The sequence below is a fragment of the Canis lupus genome, chromosome 12 (assembly GCF_011100685.1).
Source record: "Canis lupus familiaris isolate Mischka breed German Shepherd chromosome 12, alternate assembly UU_Cfam_GSD_1.0, whole genome shotgun sequence".
NCBI classification, from domain to species: domain Eukaryota; kingdom Metazoa; phylum Chordata; class Mammalia; order Carnivora; family Canidae; genus Canis; species Canis lupus.
Window position 1 is genome coordinate 65,662,745 of NC_049233.1, and position 20,703 is coordinate 65,683,447.

Sequence of the window (20,703 nt, forward strand, 5' to 3'; positions counted from 1 at the left end):
TTTTTTTTTGTTTTGTTTTGTTTAATGAAATGAGGGCGACCGCTGAGAAATCCGTCTTTGGATGGATACACACGGTCCATCCACCGATTGGGCATCTCGGGCCACGGCCTTTCCCATCGCAGCTGTACGTGCTCTCAAGACATTTGAGGGTGTGCCCTGTTCAAAACGATGTACGCTCCTCAAATGCAGAAAGTAGACGTGGAAGCAACACATTTCAGGTGCTCTGCCGACCAGGAGGAGTTGGAGGCTGGAGGCCAACTAATCAGGGCTACCGTCGGGGGAGCGTGTGGCCGGGTGACATCAATATGTCGTTAAACTCCGAGCGCCCGCGGGGTCACCTACCTCTTACTTAGGTCTCGAACTCTCGGGCAGCCCAGGGGTGGTTCCGTGACTGCACTTCACTACCGCGGCCCTCGCCCGCGAAGGCGTTTCGGGGTCCAGCGCCGCGGAGGGGGCGGGGGCCGTGCGGGGCGCAGGATGCCCCGCCTCCCTAGCCCATCCCCCACCCGCCGTCCCCCGTCCCGCGACCCGCGACCCCGGGCGCCGCCGCGCTGCATGCCGGGAGTTGTAGTTCCGGCTGGCGGCGCCCGGAAGGACGGAACGGGGCCCCGGAGTCTCGGGCAGCCCTCTCCCTAGCGGAGGTCGCCTTCTTCCTCCGGCTCCCTGTCGTTCCCTCCGGCGTCGCCTTCTGTGAGCGCGGCTTCGTCTGTGCCGCCGTTTCTCTCTCGGGTTTCAATAAAGTTTTCCTCTTCCCTTGCTCAGAGCTCAAGATGGCGGCCTCCTGGTCGCCCTCGGTTACCCTGCGCTTAGTGCAGACCCGGCTGAGAGGGAGATGTGTGGGCTGCGGGGCCCGGGCCGCCGCCCTCGCCCCGCCGGCCGCCGCCCCGGGAAACTCCTTTCGGAAAGGTCAGTGACTGTGCCACGAGTAGGCCGGGCCCACTGCACTGTGAGCGGGGAAGCCCCGGGTCAGCCTCCCTCCCGCCTGTCGGCCCGGTTGCCCCCTGATTTCACGGCTTTCGGAGCTTGGGGTGCCCCCGGGGCGCTCCAGCCTCCCTCGTCCTGGTCGGGCCGCCCGCGAGGCCAGCACTGGAGGAAGCTGAGCCCCGCTCCCCTTCCCCTCCCTCTCCCTCCTCCCCCCCTTCCTCCTCCCCTCCTTCCTCCTCTCCTCCCTACTTCCTCCCCCTTTCCTCCCCTTCCCTCCCCCTTCCTTCTTCCTCCTTCCCCTTCCTCCCCTACCCTACCCCTTCCTTCCCCCTCCCTCCCCTTCCTTCCCCCTCCTCCCCCTCCTTCCCCCCTCCCCGTCCCCCTCCTCCTCCCTTCCTCCCCCTCCGTCCCTCTCCCTCCTCCTCCCCTTCCCCGTCCCTCCCCCATCCCTCCCCCTCCCCTCCCTCCCTTCCCCCTCCTCCCCCCTTCCCCCCCTCCTCCCCTCCTTCCCCCTCCCTCCCCCTCCCTCCTCTCCCTCCCCCCTCCTCCCTCCCTCTACCCCTCCCTTCCCCTCTCTTCCCCTTCTTCCCTCCTTCCCCTCCCTCCGTCTCCCTCCTCCTCCCCTTCCCCTCTCTTCCCCCTACCCCCTTCCCCTCCTTCCCCGTCCCTCCCCCTCCCTTCCCCCTCCTTCTCCCTCCCTCCCTCTTCCTTCCCTTCTCCCTCCCTCTCCCTTCTTCCTCCCTCCCCCTCCCTCCCTTCTCCCTCCTCCTTCCCTTCTCCCTCCTCCTCCCTCCCTTCTCCCTCCCCCTCCTCCCTTCTCTCCCTCCCCCTCCTCCCTTCTCCCTCCCCCTCCTCCCTCCCTTCTCCCTCCCCCCTCCCTTCTCCCTCTTCCTCCTCCTTCCCTTCTCCCTCCCCCTCCCTCCCTTCTCCCTCCCTTCTCCCTCTTCCTCCTCCTTCCCTTCTCCCTCCCCCTCCTCCTTCCCTTCTCCCTCCCCCCTCCTCCCTCCCTTCTCCCTCCCCCTCCCTCCCTTCTCCCTCCCCCCTCCCCCTTTCCTCCCCCTCCCTACCTTCTCCCTCTCCCTCCTCTCTCCCCTCACCCTCTCTTCTCCCTCTCCCTCCTCCCTCCCTTTTTCTCCCTCCCTCTCCCTCCCTCCCTCCCGCACCCTCCTTCCCTTCTCCGTACTCCCTCTGCCCCCCACCCCTGCAGCCTGGGGCCCCTGTGCCTCATCCGTGCTCCTAGTGCTCCACGCCTCGGACTTCTGTGGGCCGGGCTGGCCCCCCGGGATTCTGGGGACGCGGGTGTCGACATATCTCCCAGCGAAGAGTCCATTCTTCTAGCTCTTTTCAAGTCACCAGAGGAGGCTTCGGTGGGAGGGCTTTTGTCACTGGGCCTGCTCCAGTTAGTTATTCATTCAAATCCTTACGTGTCCGTAAGCGAATGAACATGTATCCTGAGCAACCGAGTCTGATTCCGCTGCTGCCCTCCTATGCTCCCCTCGCACTGCTGCGCCGAGCAGGGGGCCAGGTGGCTCGCTCCCTCAGCACGAGGCCCAGGGTTGGGGGCCAGATGGGCAAGGTATATTTTCTGAACGAACGAGGTTATTCTTATTGTCTCTTCCATCCACATAGTCACGTTTTCTTTTTTCTCATCTCCAGGCGCCCCTTCTTCTGGGTCTTATTTGACAGAGAGACAGAGCACGAGTTGGGAGAGCTGCAGGCAGAGGCAGAGGGAGAAGCAGGCCCCCTCAATGTGACCTGAGCCCAAGGCAGATGCTTAACCAACCGAGCCATCCAGGCGCCCCTCCTTCTGTGTCTTAATTTTTTTTTTTTTTTGAGATTTTGTTTATTCATGAGAGACACAGAGAGATGGGCAGGCTCCTTGTGGGGAGCCTGATGCAGAACTCGATCCCAGGACCCCAGGATCATGACCTGAGCCAAAGGCAGACACTTAACCACTGACACCCAGATGCCCGGTGTCTTAATAAATGGAGACTCATTGGCTTATCTAGCTGAAACTCTATCAGTCTTTATTAATTCTCATCAATGGAGTTGAAATTAATACTAGAACTCTGATTAGGTCTCCTTAGGTTTTTCTGCAAAGCTTAGCATAAATCACTTACTACATAATGGAATATTTTGGTAGCATAAGGGTTGAATCATAATACAAACTTTATTTTTTAAATTTGTGAAATAGGTTATAAAAGCAAATGATACAAGAAAGAATATGGTAAAATGTTCCACCCCATCCCTTAGCCACTTAGTTTTCCTCCCCAGAGGCAACCTCTAACACTAGTTTCTTATGTATTCTTCCAGAGACATTCTCTGTATGAACAAACATATGTGTATAAGCATCTGTGGTTAAAAAATAAAGAAGTACTAACATACCTACTCTCTTGTACCTTTCTTTTTTTTCACTTAGTATGTCTTGGAAATCATTACTTATCAATACATACGGAATTTCCTCATTTTAAATAGTTAAAATAGAATTCTATTCTATGCATCTACCATATGAAAACTTAAGATTGAAGGAATATCATCATAATAACATAAGATTTCCCGAATGCTTATTCTGTTCCATGCAGTATGCTAAGTGCTTTCTACATCCATTATCTCATTTAATTCTTAGTATCCTCATTTTGGGGATGATAAATTCAAGGTTGCAGCAGTTATATGGCTAGTTAAGTGTCAGAACTTGTGGCTTCAAGTAAAGGCCGTACTTATTACATCTGACCCTAAAGGCTTTGCTATTAACCTGTATTCATATTTTTAAAAAATTAAATCAAGATTTTATTGCTTTCTGGGGCACCTGGGTGGCTCAGTCGGTTAAGCATCTTCCTTTAGCTCAGGTCATGATTCCAGAGTCCTGGCATCAAGCACTGCATAGGGGAGTCTGCTCCTCTCTCTCTTTCTCTCCCTCTCCTCTGCTTGTACTCTCTCTTTCTCTAAATAGATAAATAACACCTTTAAAAAAAAGTTTTTATTGCTTTAAGAATTATCGCATAGAATTTCAAAATCACTAGAAACCAAAGGGTTAATGGGACTAATTACAGCTGCAGGCTAATAAGTACTGCTGCAACTTTTCCTCCAGACCTTTTTCATTTGCCTTTAAATTTCCCTCCTCCTGGAAGCCTGGGTGGTTCAGCAGTAAAGCATCTGCCTTTGGCTGGGGGGCTGAGTCCCACATCGGGCTCTCTACATGGAGCCTGCTTCTCCCTCTGCCTGTGTCTTTGCCCCCCCCACCCCATGGATGAATAAATAAAATCTTTAAAAACGATTTTTAAAAATTTTTTTAATTTATTCATTCATGAGAGACAGAGAGAGGCAGAGGTAGAGGCACCCCAACTGCCTCTGACCTTTGGCACCTAATTTAACCCTTGTGGCAAGGAAACATTTTCTTGGATTCAGTTTGGACAGATGTTTCTTGGTGAGTAGTCCTTGGTGTGTGATGGCACGTCAGTTTATTTCTTCCTCCCATTTGGTTTGGCTCTTAGATTTCTTCTTCCCATTCTGTTGCCTCCAAATAATGATTCTCTTAGTCTCCTTTTCTTAAGAAAAGACTGACTAGGAAGCCATTTGGTTCAGTCGGTGAAGCTCTGACTTTTAGGGAATAATTAGAAACTAGGAAGCCATTTGGTTCAGTCTGTGAAGCCCAACTGATATTCACAGTGGTACTCTGGACTTCATTTTTTTGTTGTTGTTGCTGCAGCTTTTGAATAAAACAAGCTGTGTTCTGATTGGAGAATGGACAACTTCATTTCTGGTGTCCTCAGCAATAGACAATAGCTGATAGGTTATGACTGATCAATTCTGGAGAATACAACCCAAAGCGCTGCACGTGAGGATGAAGAAGTGTTGTAGGATTATGGAGGTGAAAGCTCTGCTTGGAGAGGTGAGGATGTTGTAGCACAAGCATAGAAGTGGGCTGTACAAACCTTTATTGGTTTACTGGCCCTCAGGGAGAGCAGATAGAGATGAAGCTGGGAAGGTGGCCTGGATCTGGTTAAAAGTCCTGTATAGTGTGCGAAGACATCTAGGCTCAGTAGGACGCTGGTGGAGGTTTCATAAATAGAAAAGTTGTATCGGTGTTAGCATGATTATCATTGCTGCCTGAAAGACAGATTGGAAATCCTGGCTGGAGAATACTGGAAGCTTGGTGGTTATTTAGAAGGAAGTTGTAGTTCTGGAGAGAGCCGTTCATAGCCTGAATTACTGCTGTGGGGAGGTGGGAAGCAAGGAAGGGGATTCAGAGACAATTCTTTGGTAGAATTGCCAGACATTGCAGGAGACAAGGAAAGAGAAGAGTTGGATCAACTTAGGTTTCCTAGTTTGGGTAATTTGATGGCATTAACATCCATCTGTCAAGGTAAACAAACCAAACACACAAAAAGTAGGGCCAGAGACATTTTAGGGAGAGATTCCATTTTGAACTTGTTAAATTTGAGGTGGTTATGACAGTTCTGGGTAAATAAGTTTAATTAGTTATAGGGAATATGAGGGTCTAAGACTAAGAAAGGAAATATGAGGATGGAAGAACTAGCCTGGGGATATTTGTAAAGTGAGAAAGAGAAAAGGCTAAGGGTGAGTCCTTGGGAAAATTGACATTTTATGAGAAGAACATGACCTTGTTGGAGAGCATTAAGAGAGTCCTAGCAAAAGTAGAAGAGAAACCAAAGAGGAGAATGTTTCTAGATTTTCTAAAATTGAAAATTAGTGTATCTGAAAATTCTGTTTTGTTTAAGCTAGCCTTAGAAATTGTTTCATAGAGGCAGGTACTGTGAGAAGCCACATCTTGTTTGTTTTTTTAAAGATTTTATTTATTTATTCATGAAAGACACACAGAGAGAGTCAGAGACACAGGCAGAGGGAGAAGCAGGCTCCATGCAGGGAGCCAGATGCGGGACTCAATCCCAGCACCCTGGGATCATGCCCTGAGTTAAAGGCAGATGTTCAGCCGCTGAGCCACCCAGGCCTCCCAAGAAGCCACATCTTGTGATTTCCTCTCTAGTGTCTTTTTGTATCTCATTATTAAATGATGACTCATGTTTATCCTTGGCTCCACAATCTCTTCTTTACTAAGTGTATACAGGAGATCTTGATTGGGCATTTATATGAGAACTAATGTACCTCAACCAAAGGAATCGGTATAATTTATTGGCGGTATATATTAGTGATTAAGAAATGGGCTTTGGACTTTAGTACCCGATTAGATGAATATCCTTATGTGAAACCTCATGTTTCTTGGATTTCATTAACATCCATTTATTAGAAAAGAATGTTCATGCCTACTCTTGACACTGATAACTTTCTGATAATGGTTTTATCCAATTCGTTTTTAAAAAGCATAGCACAGCTTATCACATATACATAGCTGGTACCCTAGGTGTAGTTCTAGGGTGGAGGGAGGGGCAGATAACCAAGGGTGGGTCTAAGAATAGACTGATAGGAAGGAATATAAGAGGTCCAGAAGTGGGTGATTGATCTGTAGATTAGCACTGCTGTACACGTCAAGAGCTTCATTTTCTTTAAAAAAATAGAATTTAAATGGGGGTATAACTATTCTTTTGATTTGTCTTTTTACTAAAAGTATCACAGAAATAATAGGTGTTAAGTGTCTAGAAACTGGTAGTTCAGCCTTGGGCCTGGTATAGTAATGTGTTCCATAAATTCTCTGACAAGTGATCTAGCCTCTACTTGAATATGTTTAATACTTGTTCTTCTAGGTCACTCATAATTTTCTCTGGCTTGTAACTAAGGTTTATTCTAATTTCTCTCTTAAAAACCCCTTTCTCTCTGTTCTTCCTGCTGTGTTATGTCTTCTTTACCTAAGGGCCTTGATTGAGGTCCCATTTCTGCATCTACTCTACTGGAGTTCCTGATACTTTAACCTTCAGATTCTTTTTCATAGCTTTTGTTCATTGTCTTGCTTGTACTGCCTTATTTCTTCTCTTCATTGAGCCCATTCTAGGAATTACTTTTTTTTTTAATTAATTAATTTTTTAAAATTTATTTTTTTAAAGATTTTATTTATTCATGAGACACACGCACACACACACACACACACACACACACACACACACAGAGGCAGAGACACAGGCAGAGGGAGAAGCAGGAGCCCGATGTGGGACTCGATCCCAGGTCTCCAGGATCACGTCCTGGGCCAAAGGCAGGCACTAAACCACTGAGCCACCCAGGGATCCCCATAGGAATTACTTTTCAGTGCATTATCTATTCATGTTCTTGACCTGGTAGCAGTTTTCAACAACTTTTAAAGCCTGAGTATATAATTCTTAGAGTAGTTCCTTCATAGCTTCATAAGGCAACTATATCTTAAATGTAAACCATTTAGATTCCATTAAAAAATTCTTATGTGAGTGTGAGTATATAAAATTTAAAGTAAATGAACATAACAAATGTTATTTTTCTTTAGCACTTGAAAGAAAATAGATCCCTTAGATCTCATTATTAAATAGTGTATGAACAGAGTGAATATTAAGGAGTTACTCAGTATGCTAGGCCATGCCTATAATTACTTCAGAATAGCTTTATTCAGATTTTTAGGCGGTATTTTACTGATTTGTTATCATGAAATTTAAAGTACTATTTTTTTTCCTTTTGTAAAGTTATACACTGGCACATTAAGATTAACCAGCTTCTAAAGGAAAAGAATGATAACCAGCAAGCATTTAGTTTTAATTTTCATAATTTTTCTATTTAAATCAAAAGCACCCTTTTAAAGCCCCTAAATCAGCCTTTTATAAATAAAGTAAATCATCTTGTGATGCATTCCTTGATGATGGCTTATGTTGTTTTTCTAAAGAAAGAGTTTAATTAAGATTTGATTTTCTTCTGTTCTGCACTTTGTTTATTCATCACTGAATCAAACATGGGTCTTTAATGTCACTGGTAAGTCTGACTTTTTGGGTCATTGATGACCATTGCAATTTTCAAAAAAACAGCTGAATATTTATATTTGGGATATGATTAGAACATAACAGAGCATAAATAGGCTGCCTATGACCTTAGTATGGGCTTTTGTCATTGTAGGAGAACATTTCTGGTCAGTGGCCACTGTTTACAGTTTGTTAAAATCAACACAAATGTACAAATAACTCATGAATAATTGTGAACACGGTATTTGAATGGATGTTTAATAAATATGCATTAAAAATCTAATTACAGTAATGAAGTTTACAGCTGAAATTTTAATCCAGCCCTTTAGAAATATTAAATGTGCTTTTCCTGATTGTGCATTTTTCTCACAGCAGTTGGGTAAACATTTTAAACTGGAAATCTAAATTCCTTATATAGTTTTGATTTCATTTAACTAAGCATGTGTTCTTTTTTGGCAACAGTCTTCTTCCTCTTTGTGAAGAAGTGAACCTCCTTTTATTCCGTAACTGTTACTTTGAAGAATTTTGATCAGTTCTATCTTAGGACTGATGAACATATGGCATACCAGATGAATAATAAAATGTGACCTGCAAAGACAAGATTGTGATTTTGGTTTCATTGATTGTATTGGGACAGTAATCTAGTTTGGTATTTCCATTTTCTCATCTGTAGAAATGGGATTAATTATCCTAACTCTACCTTCCTGGCAAGTCATTTATGAGGCTCAAATAAGTTTTATGTGAGAAAGTACTTTGGAAAGTATAAGAATTTTTTTTTTAAAGATTTAATTTATTTATTCATGAGAGACACACAGAGAGAGGCAGAGACATAGGCAGAGGGAGAAGCAGGCTCCATGCAGGGAGTCCAATGTGGGACTCGATCCCTGGTCTCCAGGATCACACCCTGGGCTGAAGGCGGCACTAAACTGCTGAGCCACCCGGGCTGGGCTGCCCAACTATAAGAATTGTTAAATAAATGTGGACCTATGCTAGGAGTAATTGAAATATTATTAAAATGCTAGAGGTGGTAGATTCCAGTCAGCGAGTAGAAATGGAATGAATTCAAGTCTACAGAATTACTAAAGTAATTTTAACTTTGGGGAGGACTCCTTATCTTAACAATGGCAAAGGACCCAGTCTGATTTCAGTGCTTTGAATTCTAGAAAATGCAGTTTTGATTTTTTTTTTCTTTAAGGTTGTGGAAAGCGCTTCTGTAGGTAACCAATGATAGTTTCTGTTCTCCTGGATTTACTGCCTTTTCTCTGGATACTTTGAATACCTACAGGTTCTTTGTCATAATGTTTCAAAGAAAGCTATTAACTTTGATTTATAGTAGCAAGTAAAATATCTTCGTTTAGTAAGAAATTGATACTGTTTTCAAAAGCAACTTAAGTAGTTGTGAATTATTTGCTGTTCAGAAAGCTATAAACAATATTTTAGGGGCACCTAGGTGGCTCAGTGTTGAGCGTCTGTCTTTGGCTCTGGTTGTGATCCTGGGGTTCTGGGATTGAGTCCCTTATCAGGCGCCCTGCAGGGAGCCTGTTTCTCCCTCTGCCTATGTCTGCCTCTCTCTTTGTGTCTCTCATGAATAAATAAATAGAATTTTTAAAAAAGATTTTATTTATTTATTCATGAGAGACACACACACACACACACACACAGAGGCAGAGACACGGGCAGAGGGAGAAGCAGGCTCCATGCAGGGAGCCTGATGTGGGACTCGATCTCAGGTCTCCAGGATCATGCCCTGGGCTGAAGGCGGCGCTAAGCCTCTGAGCCACCAGGGCTGCTCAAATAAATAGAATCTTAAAAAAATATCAAAAGATAATATTTTATAGAATCAGAATAATAGAGGTGAATTAATGACCTCTGTGTCATATAGTCAAATAATGTTAGATAGGCATGTAGTTTCTACTTTAACTATTTCTTTCATTTTTGGGTAGCCTTACATGTTAGAAGATTCTTTTAAAAAATATTTTATTTACTTATTTTAGGTAATCTCTATACTCAACGTGGGAGTTGAATTCACGACCCCCAAAAAGTCTTGGGCTCCTCAGACTGAGCAGCCAGGTGCCCCTAGACAATTGTTTAAGTAGAATGAAATTTGAGCTTTTCTTTACCTTCTTTCATTCATATTAAATCTTTCCTCAGGCACAACATATATAACTAGTCCTAATTGCACATATGACAGTTATTTAAATAGATCAAGACTGATAATATCATTTACTTATTCATTCATTCATCAAATTTTTGGGTCCTTCCTTGTCCTGATTCCATTTGACAACCTTTCAAACATTAAACACTTAGGTTTCTTCCATTCATTCATTTATCCCCTGAATATTTCTTGGTGCCATCTATATGCTAGACATGGGGAGTTGGATATTCTTACTATGTTGCTTCTCAGTGTCAACTGTCCCTTGTCCTATTAGTCAAATCTCATGACATCATTTCTAGATCCCTAGAACTACCTCCCTTCTTGAGAATACAATCTACTTTCTGAATGTTACTCTGAAAATATGGTCTCCATATCTCAATATATTCCTTCAGATGAGTCTGGCTGGAGTAGTGTTGTAGGTTACCTTTCCTGTGGCCTGTTATGTTCATGTCTCACCTTAAGACTCCTAGGGCTGTTAATGTTAAGACAGATCTCTCCAATTTGTACTTGGTTAAGTTTTTCTTTTTAAAAAATATTATAAAAATTTTTCATTAAATATTATAACAGTATGTGTGTGGTAGAAAATATAGAAAATTATTAAGTATACTTAAAATATTAAAAAGTCGTGGGGTGCCTGAGGGTGGTTCAGTTGGGTAAGTGTCTGCCTTTGGCTCAGGTCATGATCCCAGAGTCCTGGGATCGAGTCCTGCATTGGGCTCCCTGCTCAGCGAGGAGTTTACTACTTCTCCCTCTGCCCCTCCCTTTGCTCACACTCTCTCTCTTTCTCTCTCAAATAAATAACTTTTTCTTGGTTTATTTTTTTAAAATTTTATTTGAGGTGTAATATTCATTTAGAAAAGTACACCTAGTTTTAAAGCCTATTGAATTTTCACAAAGAGAGTAGATCTGTGTAAATACAGACTAACTAAAGAAATAGAACATTTATAGTGGGGATCCCTGGGTGGCGCAGCGGTTTAGCGCCTGCCTTTGGCCCAGGGCGCGATCCTGGAGACCCGGGATCGAATCCTACGTCGGGCTCCCGGTGCATGGAGCCTGCTTCTCCCTCTGCCTATTGTCTCTGCCTCTCTCTCTCTGTGTGTGTATGACTATCATAAATAAATTAAAAAAAAAAAAACATTTATAGTGCCTGAGAAAACTATTGTGCACCCTCTGAGTCACTAATCCTTTACTTGCGATGGTAATCAACATTCTGACATATATTACTATTGATTTATTTTGCATGTTTTTGGATTTTATATAAAAAGAATCATGATTCTGACATATTTTACTTAACATGTTGGTGAGGTTCATCAGTCTTTTATATATAGCAACAGCTAATTCATTTGCTGAATATGACACTGTATAGTACCACAATTTTCTTAAAGGTCTTTTATTTTTTTTAATTGCAGTATAGTTGGCACACAACATTACAGTAGTTCCAGGTGTACACCATAGTGATTGGACAACTCTATATGTTTTGCAGTGCTCACCAAAAGTGTAGCTACTACTGGTCACTGTACAATGCTATTACAATACCATTGATTATATTCCCTGTGCTGTATCTTTCATCTCCATCACTTACATGTTCTATAACTGGAAGCTTGTACCTCCCAATCCTCTTCACCAATTTTGCCCATTGCCCATCTTGTCCTTTGGAAACCACCAGTTTGTTCTGCGTTTATGGGTCTGTTTCTGCTTTTTCTTTGTTGTTCTTTTGTTTTTTAGGTTTCATACATAAGTGAAATCATACAATATTCGTCTCTCTTATTTCATGTAGCATAATACTTTTGAGGTCCATCCATGTTGTTGCAAATGGAAAGATCTCATTCTTTTTTATAGTTAAGTAATATTCTATTGTGTATGTATATACACCATATCTTTTTTATCCATTCATCTATTGATGGATATTTAGGTTGCTCCATATTTTGGCTATTATAAATAATGCTGCAATAAACTAGGGGTGCATATATTTTTTCAAATTAGTGTTTTTGTTTTCTTTGGGTAAATACTAGTGGAATTACTGGATTGTATGCATTTCTATTTTTAATCTTTTGCATTATTTCATACTGCTTCTTACAGTAGGTGTACCAATTTATATCCCACCAACAGTGCGTGAGGGTTCCTTTTTCTCCACATACTCACCAACACTTGTTTCCTGTCATTTTGATACTAGCCATTCTGACTGATGTAAGGGTTCTACCACAATTTTTATTTTTTTATTTTTTTTTATTTTTTTTAAATTTTTTTTTAAATTTTTATTTATTTATGATAGTCACAGAGAGAGAGAGAGGCAGAGACACAGGCAGAGGGAGAAGCAGGCTCCATGCACCGGGAGCCCGACGTGGGATTCGATCCCGGGTCTCCAGGATCGCGCCCTGGGCCAAAGGCAGGTGCCAAACCGCTGCGCCACCCAGGGATCCCTCTACCACAATTTTTAAATCCATTCTACAGTTTTAGATAATTGGGGTTGTTTCCAGTTTTTGGCTACTGCCATTCATAGTACTGTTCTGAGTGTTTGTACATATATTTTGGTGTAGATATGTATGCTTTCTGTTGGGCAGATGTCTGAGAATTGCTGGACCATACAATATATTTTCCTCTTTAGTAGAAAAGGCCAGTTTTCCAAAAATGATTACATAAATATATATTTCTACTAGCGGTATATGAGATTTCAGCTGCCTGTGTCCTCATCAATACTTGTGTTCTATTTATTTATTTATTTTTTATTTATTTATTTATTTTTAATTTTTATTTATTTATGATAGTCACACACACACACACACAGAGAGAGAGAGAGAGAGAGAGAGAGAGAGGCAGAGACACAGGCAGAGGGAGAAGCAGGCTCCATGCACCGGGAGCCCGACGTGGGATTCGATCCTGGGTCTCCAGGATCGCGCCCTGGGCCAAAGGCAGGCGCTAAACCTCTGCGCCACCCAGGGATCCCTGTTCTTTTTATTTTTAAAGATTTTATTTATTTATTCATGAGAGACACACACAGAGAGAGAGGCAGAGACACAGGCAGAGGGAGAAGCAGGCTCCATGCAGGGAGCCCGATGTGGAACTAGATCCTGGGTCCCCAGGATCAGGCCCTGGCCGAAGGCAGGCGCTAAACCACTGAGCCACTGGGCTGCCCAATACTTGTATTCTTTTTAATTGTAGTCACTCTACTGAATGTGTAGTGATACCTCATTGTGGTTTTATTTTGCTTTTCCCTGATGACCTTTGAGATTGACCATCATTTTTATATATTTATAGGACACTTGGATAGAATCTTCTGTGACATACCTTTTCAAGTATTTGCCCATTTTCCTAATGCATTTTTTGTCTTTCTTTCTTTCTTTCTTTCTTTCTTTCTTTCTTTCTTTCTTTCTTTCTTTCTTTCTTTCTTTTTCTTTCTTTCTTTTCTTTCTTTCTTTCTTTCTTTCTTTTTCTTTCTTTCTTTCTTTCCTTTTCTTTTCTTTTCTTTCTTTCTTTCTTTCTTTCTTTTTAAGATTTATTTATTTATTCATGAGAGACACAGACTGAAATAGAGAGGCAGAGACACAGGCAGAGGGAGAAGCAGGCTTCATGCAGGAAACCCGATGTGGGACCCAGTCCTGGATCCCAAGATCATGACCTGAGCTAAAGGCAGGTGCCCAACTGCTGAGCCACCCAGGCATCCCTGTCTATTTCTTAATAATTGTAGTTCTTTATATACTTTGGATATTAGTCCTTTGTCATATGTATAAGCTGTGTGTGTTTTCTTCTGGTCTGTGGCTTGCATTTTAAGTTTTGTTTTTTTTTTCATTTAGCTTTTTTAATGGAATTTTTTTCCTGAACAGAAATAATTAATTGTAATGTCCATTTTTTTTTTTTGGTAATCTTATTTAATAAATCTTTGCTTCCCTTTAGGTCATGAAGGTATTCTGATATTTTTTAGAAGTTTTGTTTTACTTTTCACACTTTGATCCATGGTCCATCTGGAATTTTTGTATATGATGTTAAATTGGGTCAAGATTCATTTTTTTTCATGTGGATCTTCATTGACCTGAAATATTTTTGAATAGAGCATCTTTTTACCAGGCTACTTCAGCACTACCTTTGACATAAATCCAGTGACCACATATATGTGGGTTTCTATTTTTTCCTTCAGTCTGTTTTTATGCCAATGCCACAGTGCCCTAATTTTTTAGCTTTTTAACTTTAATATCCATCTGTATGAGTCCTCTAACTTCACTCTTTTTCAAGATTGACTAGACCTAAGTAAGCTGTCTGGTACCACAGCCACCTAGACACACATGGACGTTGAGTGCTTGAAATGTGGCTAATGTGACTAGGGAAGTAAATTTTATATTTTATTAATTTTAGTTAAATACAGATTTTAAAAAGGATACCTAATTCAGATATTGGAAGTTTTTTTTTTTTTTTAAGACTTTATTTTTAGAGCAGTTTTAGATTCATAGAAAAATTGAGTGGAAAGTACAGAGATTTCTCAGATACGTCCTGCCCTCATACTTACATAGCTTTCCTCATTATTAACATAAGTATTCTTGGAACAACTTAGGAATATGAATCTACTTTCTCAACTGTAGATTTTGTGAAGTCTAAGTACAGATTAAATATTTCCAGTGAAAATTTAGCATCCAAATTGAGATATAGTCTAAGTGTAAAATACATACTGAGAAAAATAAGATATTTAAAAATGTAAAAATCTGAGTACATGTTGATTACAGTTCTTCGTGTCAAGAACTGTGAAGGATCTGAGATTTTATCCTGCTTGCAAGAAACATGTTAGCTTGTCAGGATTTCATGAATGTTGGCAGAAGACGTGAAACTCTGGGTCAGAGACAAAGAATTTTGTTATTCATGGCTCAGCAGGCTATGTGAGTGTCATGTATGCTTCCATTCTTCTTGCCCCTCAAGCCCCATGGCAGTGATGCAGGGGTTGGCCCAGGTGGATGCTGGCATACTCAGGGTTTCCTAAGCTCAGCGTTCCTCAATTCTGAAACAAAACCATTATCTTTTATAAGGATGTTGTGAGTAAATCTTAGATTTTGACCTGTAGGGGAGACATTATTATACTAGACAGCAACAAATATTTATTGAAAGACTATCCAGGACAAAAGGTGTCCGTGCCTCTACTGAAAGGTGTGCAGAAATTCAAAAACTCTGTGAAAAATTACCTAATGAAATACTATTTTGGATATGTTGGATTAAAGTATGTGATTAAAATTAATTTCACCTCTTTTAAAAAACTTTTTAAAGAATGTAACTCTTAGAAAAAATTAAGTTATATATGTTCACATTATATTTCTTTTGTACAGCACTGGTTTAGGCTATTCTAGGTCTTGTGCATTGCTTTATAAATTTCAGAATCAGTTTAGGAATTTCCTCAAAAAAGTGTTGGGACTTTTTAAAAAGTGAAGTAAAATTTACCTAGAGTGAAATGCACAGATCTTAAATGTATTTATTATTCAATGAGTTTTAGCAAATGTTTTCACTGTTACTTGCACTCAATGAAGATACAGAAGAGGGGTTGACATACCTTTCCTGGAAAGGGCCAGATAGTAAATATTTTATGTTTTGTGGGCTATAGAGTCTCTATCACATTTTTTTTTTCTTGCCCTTGTTGCAAAAGCAGTCACAGATAATGTTTAAATGAACAGGACCATGTTCCAGTAAAACTTTATAAAAACAGTGAGCTGGAATTGGCCCATGGTCTATAGCTTGCTGACTTCTGATAACATTTCCATCACTCTAGAAAATTCATTCTGCCCTTTTATTCATTCTTTATATTTTGTAGGTGATTACTGTTCTGATTTCTGTCCCCATAGATTAATTTTTTGACCACAATGATTTTATCTGTTCTTGGAACTCATAAATGGAATTATTAGTATATACTTGTTTCTGGTTTCTTTTACTTTACATGTTTTTCAGATAAACTAATAAAGCATAAAGTCATGAGTCAATTTTTTTTTTTAAATTTATGATAGTCACAGAGAGAGAGAGAGAGAGAGAGGCAGAGACATAGGCAGAGGGAGAAGCAGGCTCCATGCACCGGGAGCCCGATGTGGGACTCGATCCTGGGTCTCCCGGATCGCGCCCTGGGCCAAGGGCAGGCGCCAAACCGCTGCGCCACCCAGTATCCCCCTGGGTCAATTTTTTTTTTTTTTTTAATGATAGTCACAGAGAGAGAGAGAGAGAGAGAGAAGCAGAGACACAGGCAGAGGGAGAAGCAGGCTCCATGCACCGGGAGCCCGATGTGGGACTCGATCCCGGGTCTCCCGGATCGCGCCCTGGGCCAAAGGCAGGCGCCAAACTGCTGCGCCGCCCAGGGATCCCCCTGAGTCAATTTTTATTGCTGAGTAGTATTCCATTATATGAATATACCATAATTTGTTTATTCATTCTCCTTTTAGTGGACATTTTAGTTGTCTCCAGCTGCTACAGTCTTAAATACAATCTCATATTTTTAGGTATGTTTTCATTTCTGGAAACAGGAGTGGCATTTCTAGTTCATATAGGGAGTGTAGTTTATAAGAAACCACCATACTGTTGTCTAAAGTGATTTTGCTATTTTATACACTCAATAATGTATGAATGTTATGGTTGCTATATATTTTTTTCCAAAAATTGAGGTTGTCAAGGTTTTAAATTTTAACGATTTTAGTGAATGGAAATGTTATCTTACTGTGGCTTAAAGTTGCAATGCCGGGGTACTTGGCTGGCTCAGTTGGTAGAACATGTGACTCTTGATCTTGTCGTGAGTTTGAGCCCCATGTTGACTGTAGAGATAATTAAAAAAGAATTGCATCTACCTAATGACTAAAGATGTTCAGTGATATTTTCATGTGTTTGTTACCGTTCAAGTGTCTTTTATCAAGTATCTGTTTTTTTTTTTTTTTTTTTAAAGATTTTATTTATTTATTCATGATAGTCACAGAGAGAGAGAGAGAGAGAGAGAGAGGCAGAGCGAGAAGCAGGTTCCATGCACCGGGAGCCCGACGTGGGATTCGATCCCGGGTCTCCAGGATCACGCCCTGGGCCAAAGGCAGGCGCCAAACCGCTGCGCCACCCAGGGATCCCTATCAAGTATCTGTTGATGCTCTTCTCTTTTATTATCTATTTATTTATTTTAAATATTTTATTTATTGAGAGAGACAGTGTGCAAGTGGTGGGAGGGGCAGAGGAAAAGGGTGAGAGAGAATCTTAAGCAGATTCTGCAGTGAAATGAATATGGAGCCGGATGCGGGACTCAATCTCATGACCCTGAGATCATGACCTAACCTGAAATCAAGAGTCAGCTGCTTAACCAGCTGAGCCACCTAGGTTCTCTACTTCTCCCTTTTAAATTTGGGTTGTTGGGCTTATTGGGAGATGTTCCTTATACTGGTTACAAGTTCTGTTTTTTGGGTTTTGTTTTGTTTTGTTTTTGGTAATATATATGTATTGGGAATATTCCTGTTGGAATATTTTTGAAGGACTTTTTTAAGATTTATTTTTTATTTTTAAAGATTTATTTATTTATTCATGAGAGACACACACACAGAGAGAGAGAGAGGCAGAGACACAGGCAGAGGGAGAAGCAAGTTCCTCATAAGTTCCTCACAGCAAGCCTGTTGTGGGACTCGATCCTGGATCCTTGGCTCACGCCCTGAGCTGAAGGCAGACATTCAACCCCTGAGCCACCCAGGTATCCCTTTTTTTTTTTCCCTTGTGTCCCTTTGAAGAACTTTTTAATTAAAAAATTATACAAAGTCATATTCCACAAAATTCACCCTGTTAAAGTGTATAATTCAGTATATTTGGTACATTCACAAAATTGTGGAGACATCACCAGTAATTCCATAACTTATTTATTTATTTATTTATTTATTTATTTAGATTTTATTTGAGAGAGAGCTAGCGAGCAAGAGAGCACAAGGAGGGGGAGCAACAAAGGGAGAGAGAGAAGCAGGTTCCGCATTGAGTACAGAGCCCAACACAGGGCTCGATCCCAGGACTCTGGGACTATGACCTGAGCCGAAAGCAGATGCTTAACTGACTGAGCCACCAGGCACCCCAAATTCCATGACATTTTTACTGCCCCCAAGAAGAAATCCAATACTCATTAGCAGTCACTACCTGTTCCTCTCCTCTACCTCTTCTTCCACTGCCCCCAGCCCTGACAACCACTAATTTATTTTATGTCTGGATGGATTTGCCTACTGATGTTTCATATAAATGGAATTGTACAATGCGTGGTCTTATGTTGGCTTCTTTTACTTAGCATAATATTTTTGAGGATTATCCAAATTGCTTATATCAGTACTTCATTCCTTATTATGGCTGAATAATTCATTGTATGGATGGATATGCCTATTTTGTTTATCAGTTGATGGACTTTTGGCTGTTTCCACTTTTTGGCTAATCCAAATAAGGGTATTATCAACATTTGTGTGTACATTTTTGTGTGGATATGTGTTTTCATTTCTCCTGGGTGTATACTTAGGAGTAGAATTGCTGGGTCATGTCATAACTCTGTTAACTTTTTGAGGAACTATTACTGTTTTCAAAAATATCTGCACTATTTTACATTCCTACCGGTAATATCTGAGGGTTCTATTTTCACCATTTCCTCTTTAACACTTACCGTCATTTTGATCTTCGCTCTCCTAGTGGGTGTGAAGTGGTATCGAATTGTGGTTTGGGTTTGCATTTCCCTATCAACTACTCATATTGAACATCTTTTCATGTATTTATTGACCATTCATATATCTATGTTCAAATCCTTTCCCTATTTAAAAAATTGAGTTATAAAATTGAGTTGTAAGAATTTATATATTCAGGAGCCAAGTTCTGTAGCAAAAATGTGGTTTGCAAATATTTTCCTCATTCTGATGGTAGTTTTCTTTGTTTTTTTTTTTTAAGATTTTATTTATTCATGACAGAGAGAGAGAGAGAGAGAGAGAGGCAGAGACACAGGCAGAGGGAGAAGCAGGCTCCGTGCAGGGAGCCCAACATGGGACTCCATCTCTGGTCTCCAGGATCCCACCCCGGGCTGAAGGCGGTGCTAAACTGCTGAGCCATGGGGGGTGCCTTGTGGGTAGTTTTCTTGACAATATTCTTTGTGTAAAAGTTTTAATTTTGATGAAGTTCAATTTTTTATTTTTTTGGTTGCTTTTGGTATCATATCTAGGAATCATTGCCTAATATAAAGTCATGAAGATTTAAAATTGTTTTCTTCTAAGCATTTTATAGTTCTTGACATTTAGGTTTTTGATCCATTCCTCTTGGGATTTTTTTTTTTAATGGGTTTTTAAAAATTTTTATTTATTTGTGATAGTCACAGAGAGAGAGAGAGAGAGAGGCAGAGACATAGGCAGAGGGAGAAGCAGGCTCCATGCACCGGGAGCCTGATGTGGGATTCGATCCCGGGTCTCCAAGATCACGCCCCAGGCCAAAGGCAGGCGCTAAACTGCTGCGCCACCCAGGGATCCCTGGGATTTAATTGGGAATTATTAAGTCTGAATTTCACAGGTAATCGTGGTGTTCAGACAGGATTTGGCTTAGAAGGTCCACACCTATTAGGAGAATAGATCAGAGATTGGCAAGCTTTTTTTTTTTTTTTTTTTGGTAAAGGACCAGATAACAAGTATTTTTGGCTTTGCAGGCCATATGGTCTTTGTTGCAGCTACTCAACTCTGGAATTGTAGTGTGAAAACTGTTGTAGATGGTATATAAACTAATGGGCATGGCAGAGTTTGGCCTGTAGGCATAGTTTGCAGACTTCTATACTAAATAAATATTTATGTGTAGTTTCTTGTTTGAATTTAATATTTACATTTTAAAACCACCTGGAATTTATTTTGGTATGTAGTACGAAGGGATAATCCAATTTTTTCCCTTGTCTCCCTGTGGTCCAAATGTCATTTGTTGAGTAATCTGTTGCCTCCAGTGCATAATTTACTTCCTCAACAAATATTTATTGTGTGCTTGTCATATGCCAGGTATTGTAGGTAGTAGGTATATAGTGAATTCAACAACCTATCCTCTTGTAGCCTGCAGTCTAGTTGAGAGGGACAGACAAGATGAATAACAATGATGTAAGTTAGGTGATAAAATAACAGTGATAAGATTTAGTATGCTTCCCTCTTTTATTATATATTACTTTATACCATATATACTTTTTGAGTATTCTATTCATTGATCTTTTTTTTTTTTAATATTTATTTATTTTCGAGAGAGTGTGTCTGCACGCATGAGAGAGGGAAAGGGCAGAGAGAGAGGGAGAGAAAGAATCTCCAGCAGACTGCATTGAGTGCAGAGTCCGAAGTGGGGCTCAAACTCCTGACCCCTGAACAGGACCTGAGCTGAAACCTAGAGTCGTTCGCTTAACCAACTGAGCCACCCAGGTGCCCCTGTTCATTGATGTGTGTTGATCATAATGTTTTATATTTACTTTCACATCTGATAAGCAAGATCCCCCTCGTTACTTCTTCACGATTTTCTTTCTTTTTTTTTTTTTTTAAAGATTTTATTTATTCAGGAGAGACACAGAGAGGTAGAGACATAGGCAGAGGGAGAAGCTGGCTCCTTGTGGGGAGCCTGATGTGGGACTCAGTCCCAGGACCCTGGGATCATGCCCTGAGCCGAAGGCAGATGCTCAACCACTGAGCCACCCAGGTGCCCCACTTCTTCACAATTTTCTAAGGATTTTTGGTGGAACTGTATTTAATCTGTAAATTGTAAAGAATTGAAGAATTGGTAATGGTG

General features: G+C 41.2%; 1 protein-coding gene across 2 annotated transcripts in view; it reads left to right on the forward strand.

The window, feature by feature from the left end:
- The first annotated feature begins 564 nt into the window (after positions 1-564).
- Positions 565-20,703, forward strand: part of AFG1L (AFG1 like ATPase) — a 202,207-nt gene continuing 182,068 nt past the window's right edge. For both annotated transcript variants that reach the window (XR_005368108.1, XM_038554878.1), the window contains exon 1: positions 565-906. Coding sequence is in view for 1 of the 2 variants with exons in the window: in XM_038554878.1 (XP_038410806.1) it covers positions 771-906 (136 nt within the window). In the remaining variant the exon portion in view is untranslated. The remainder of the gene's footprint in view (positions 907-20,703) is intronic.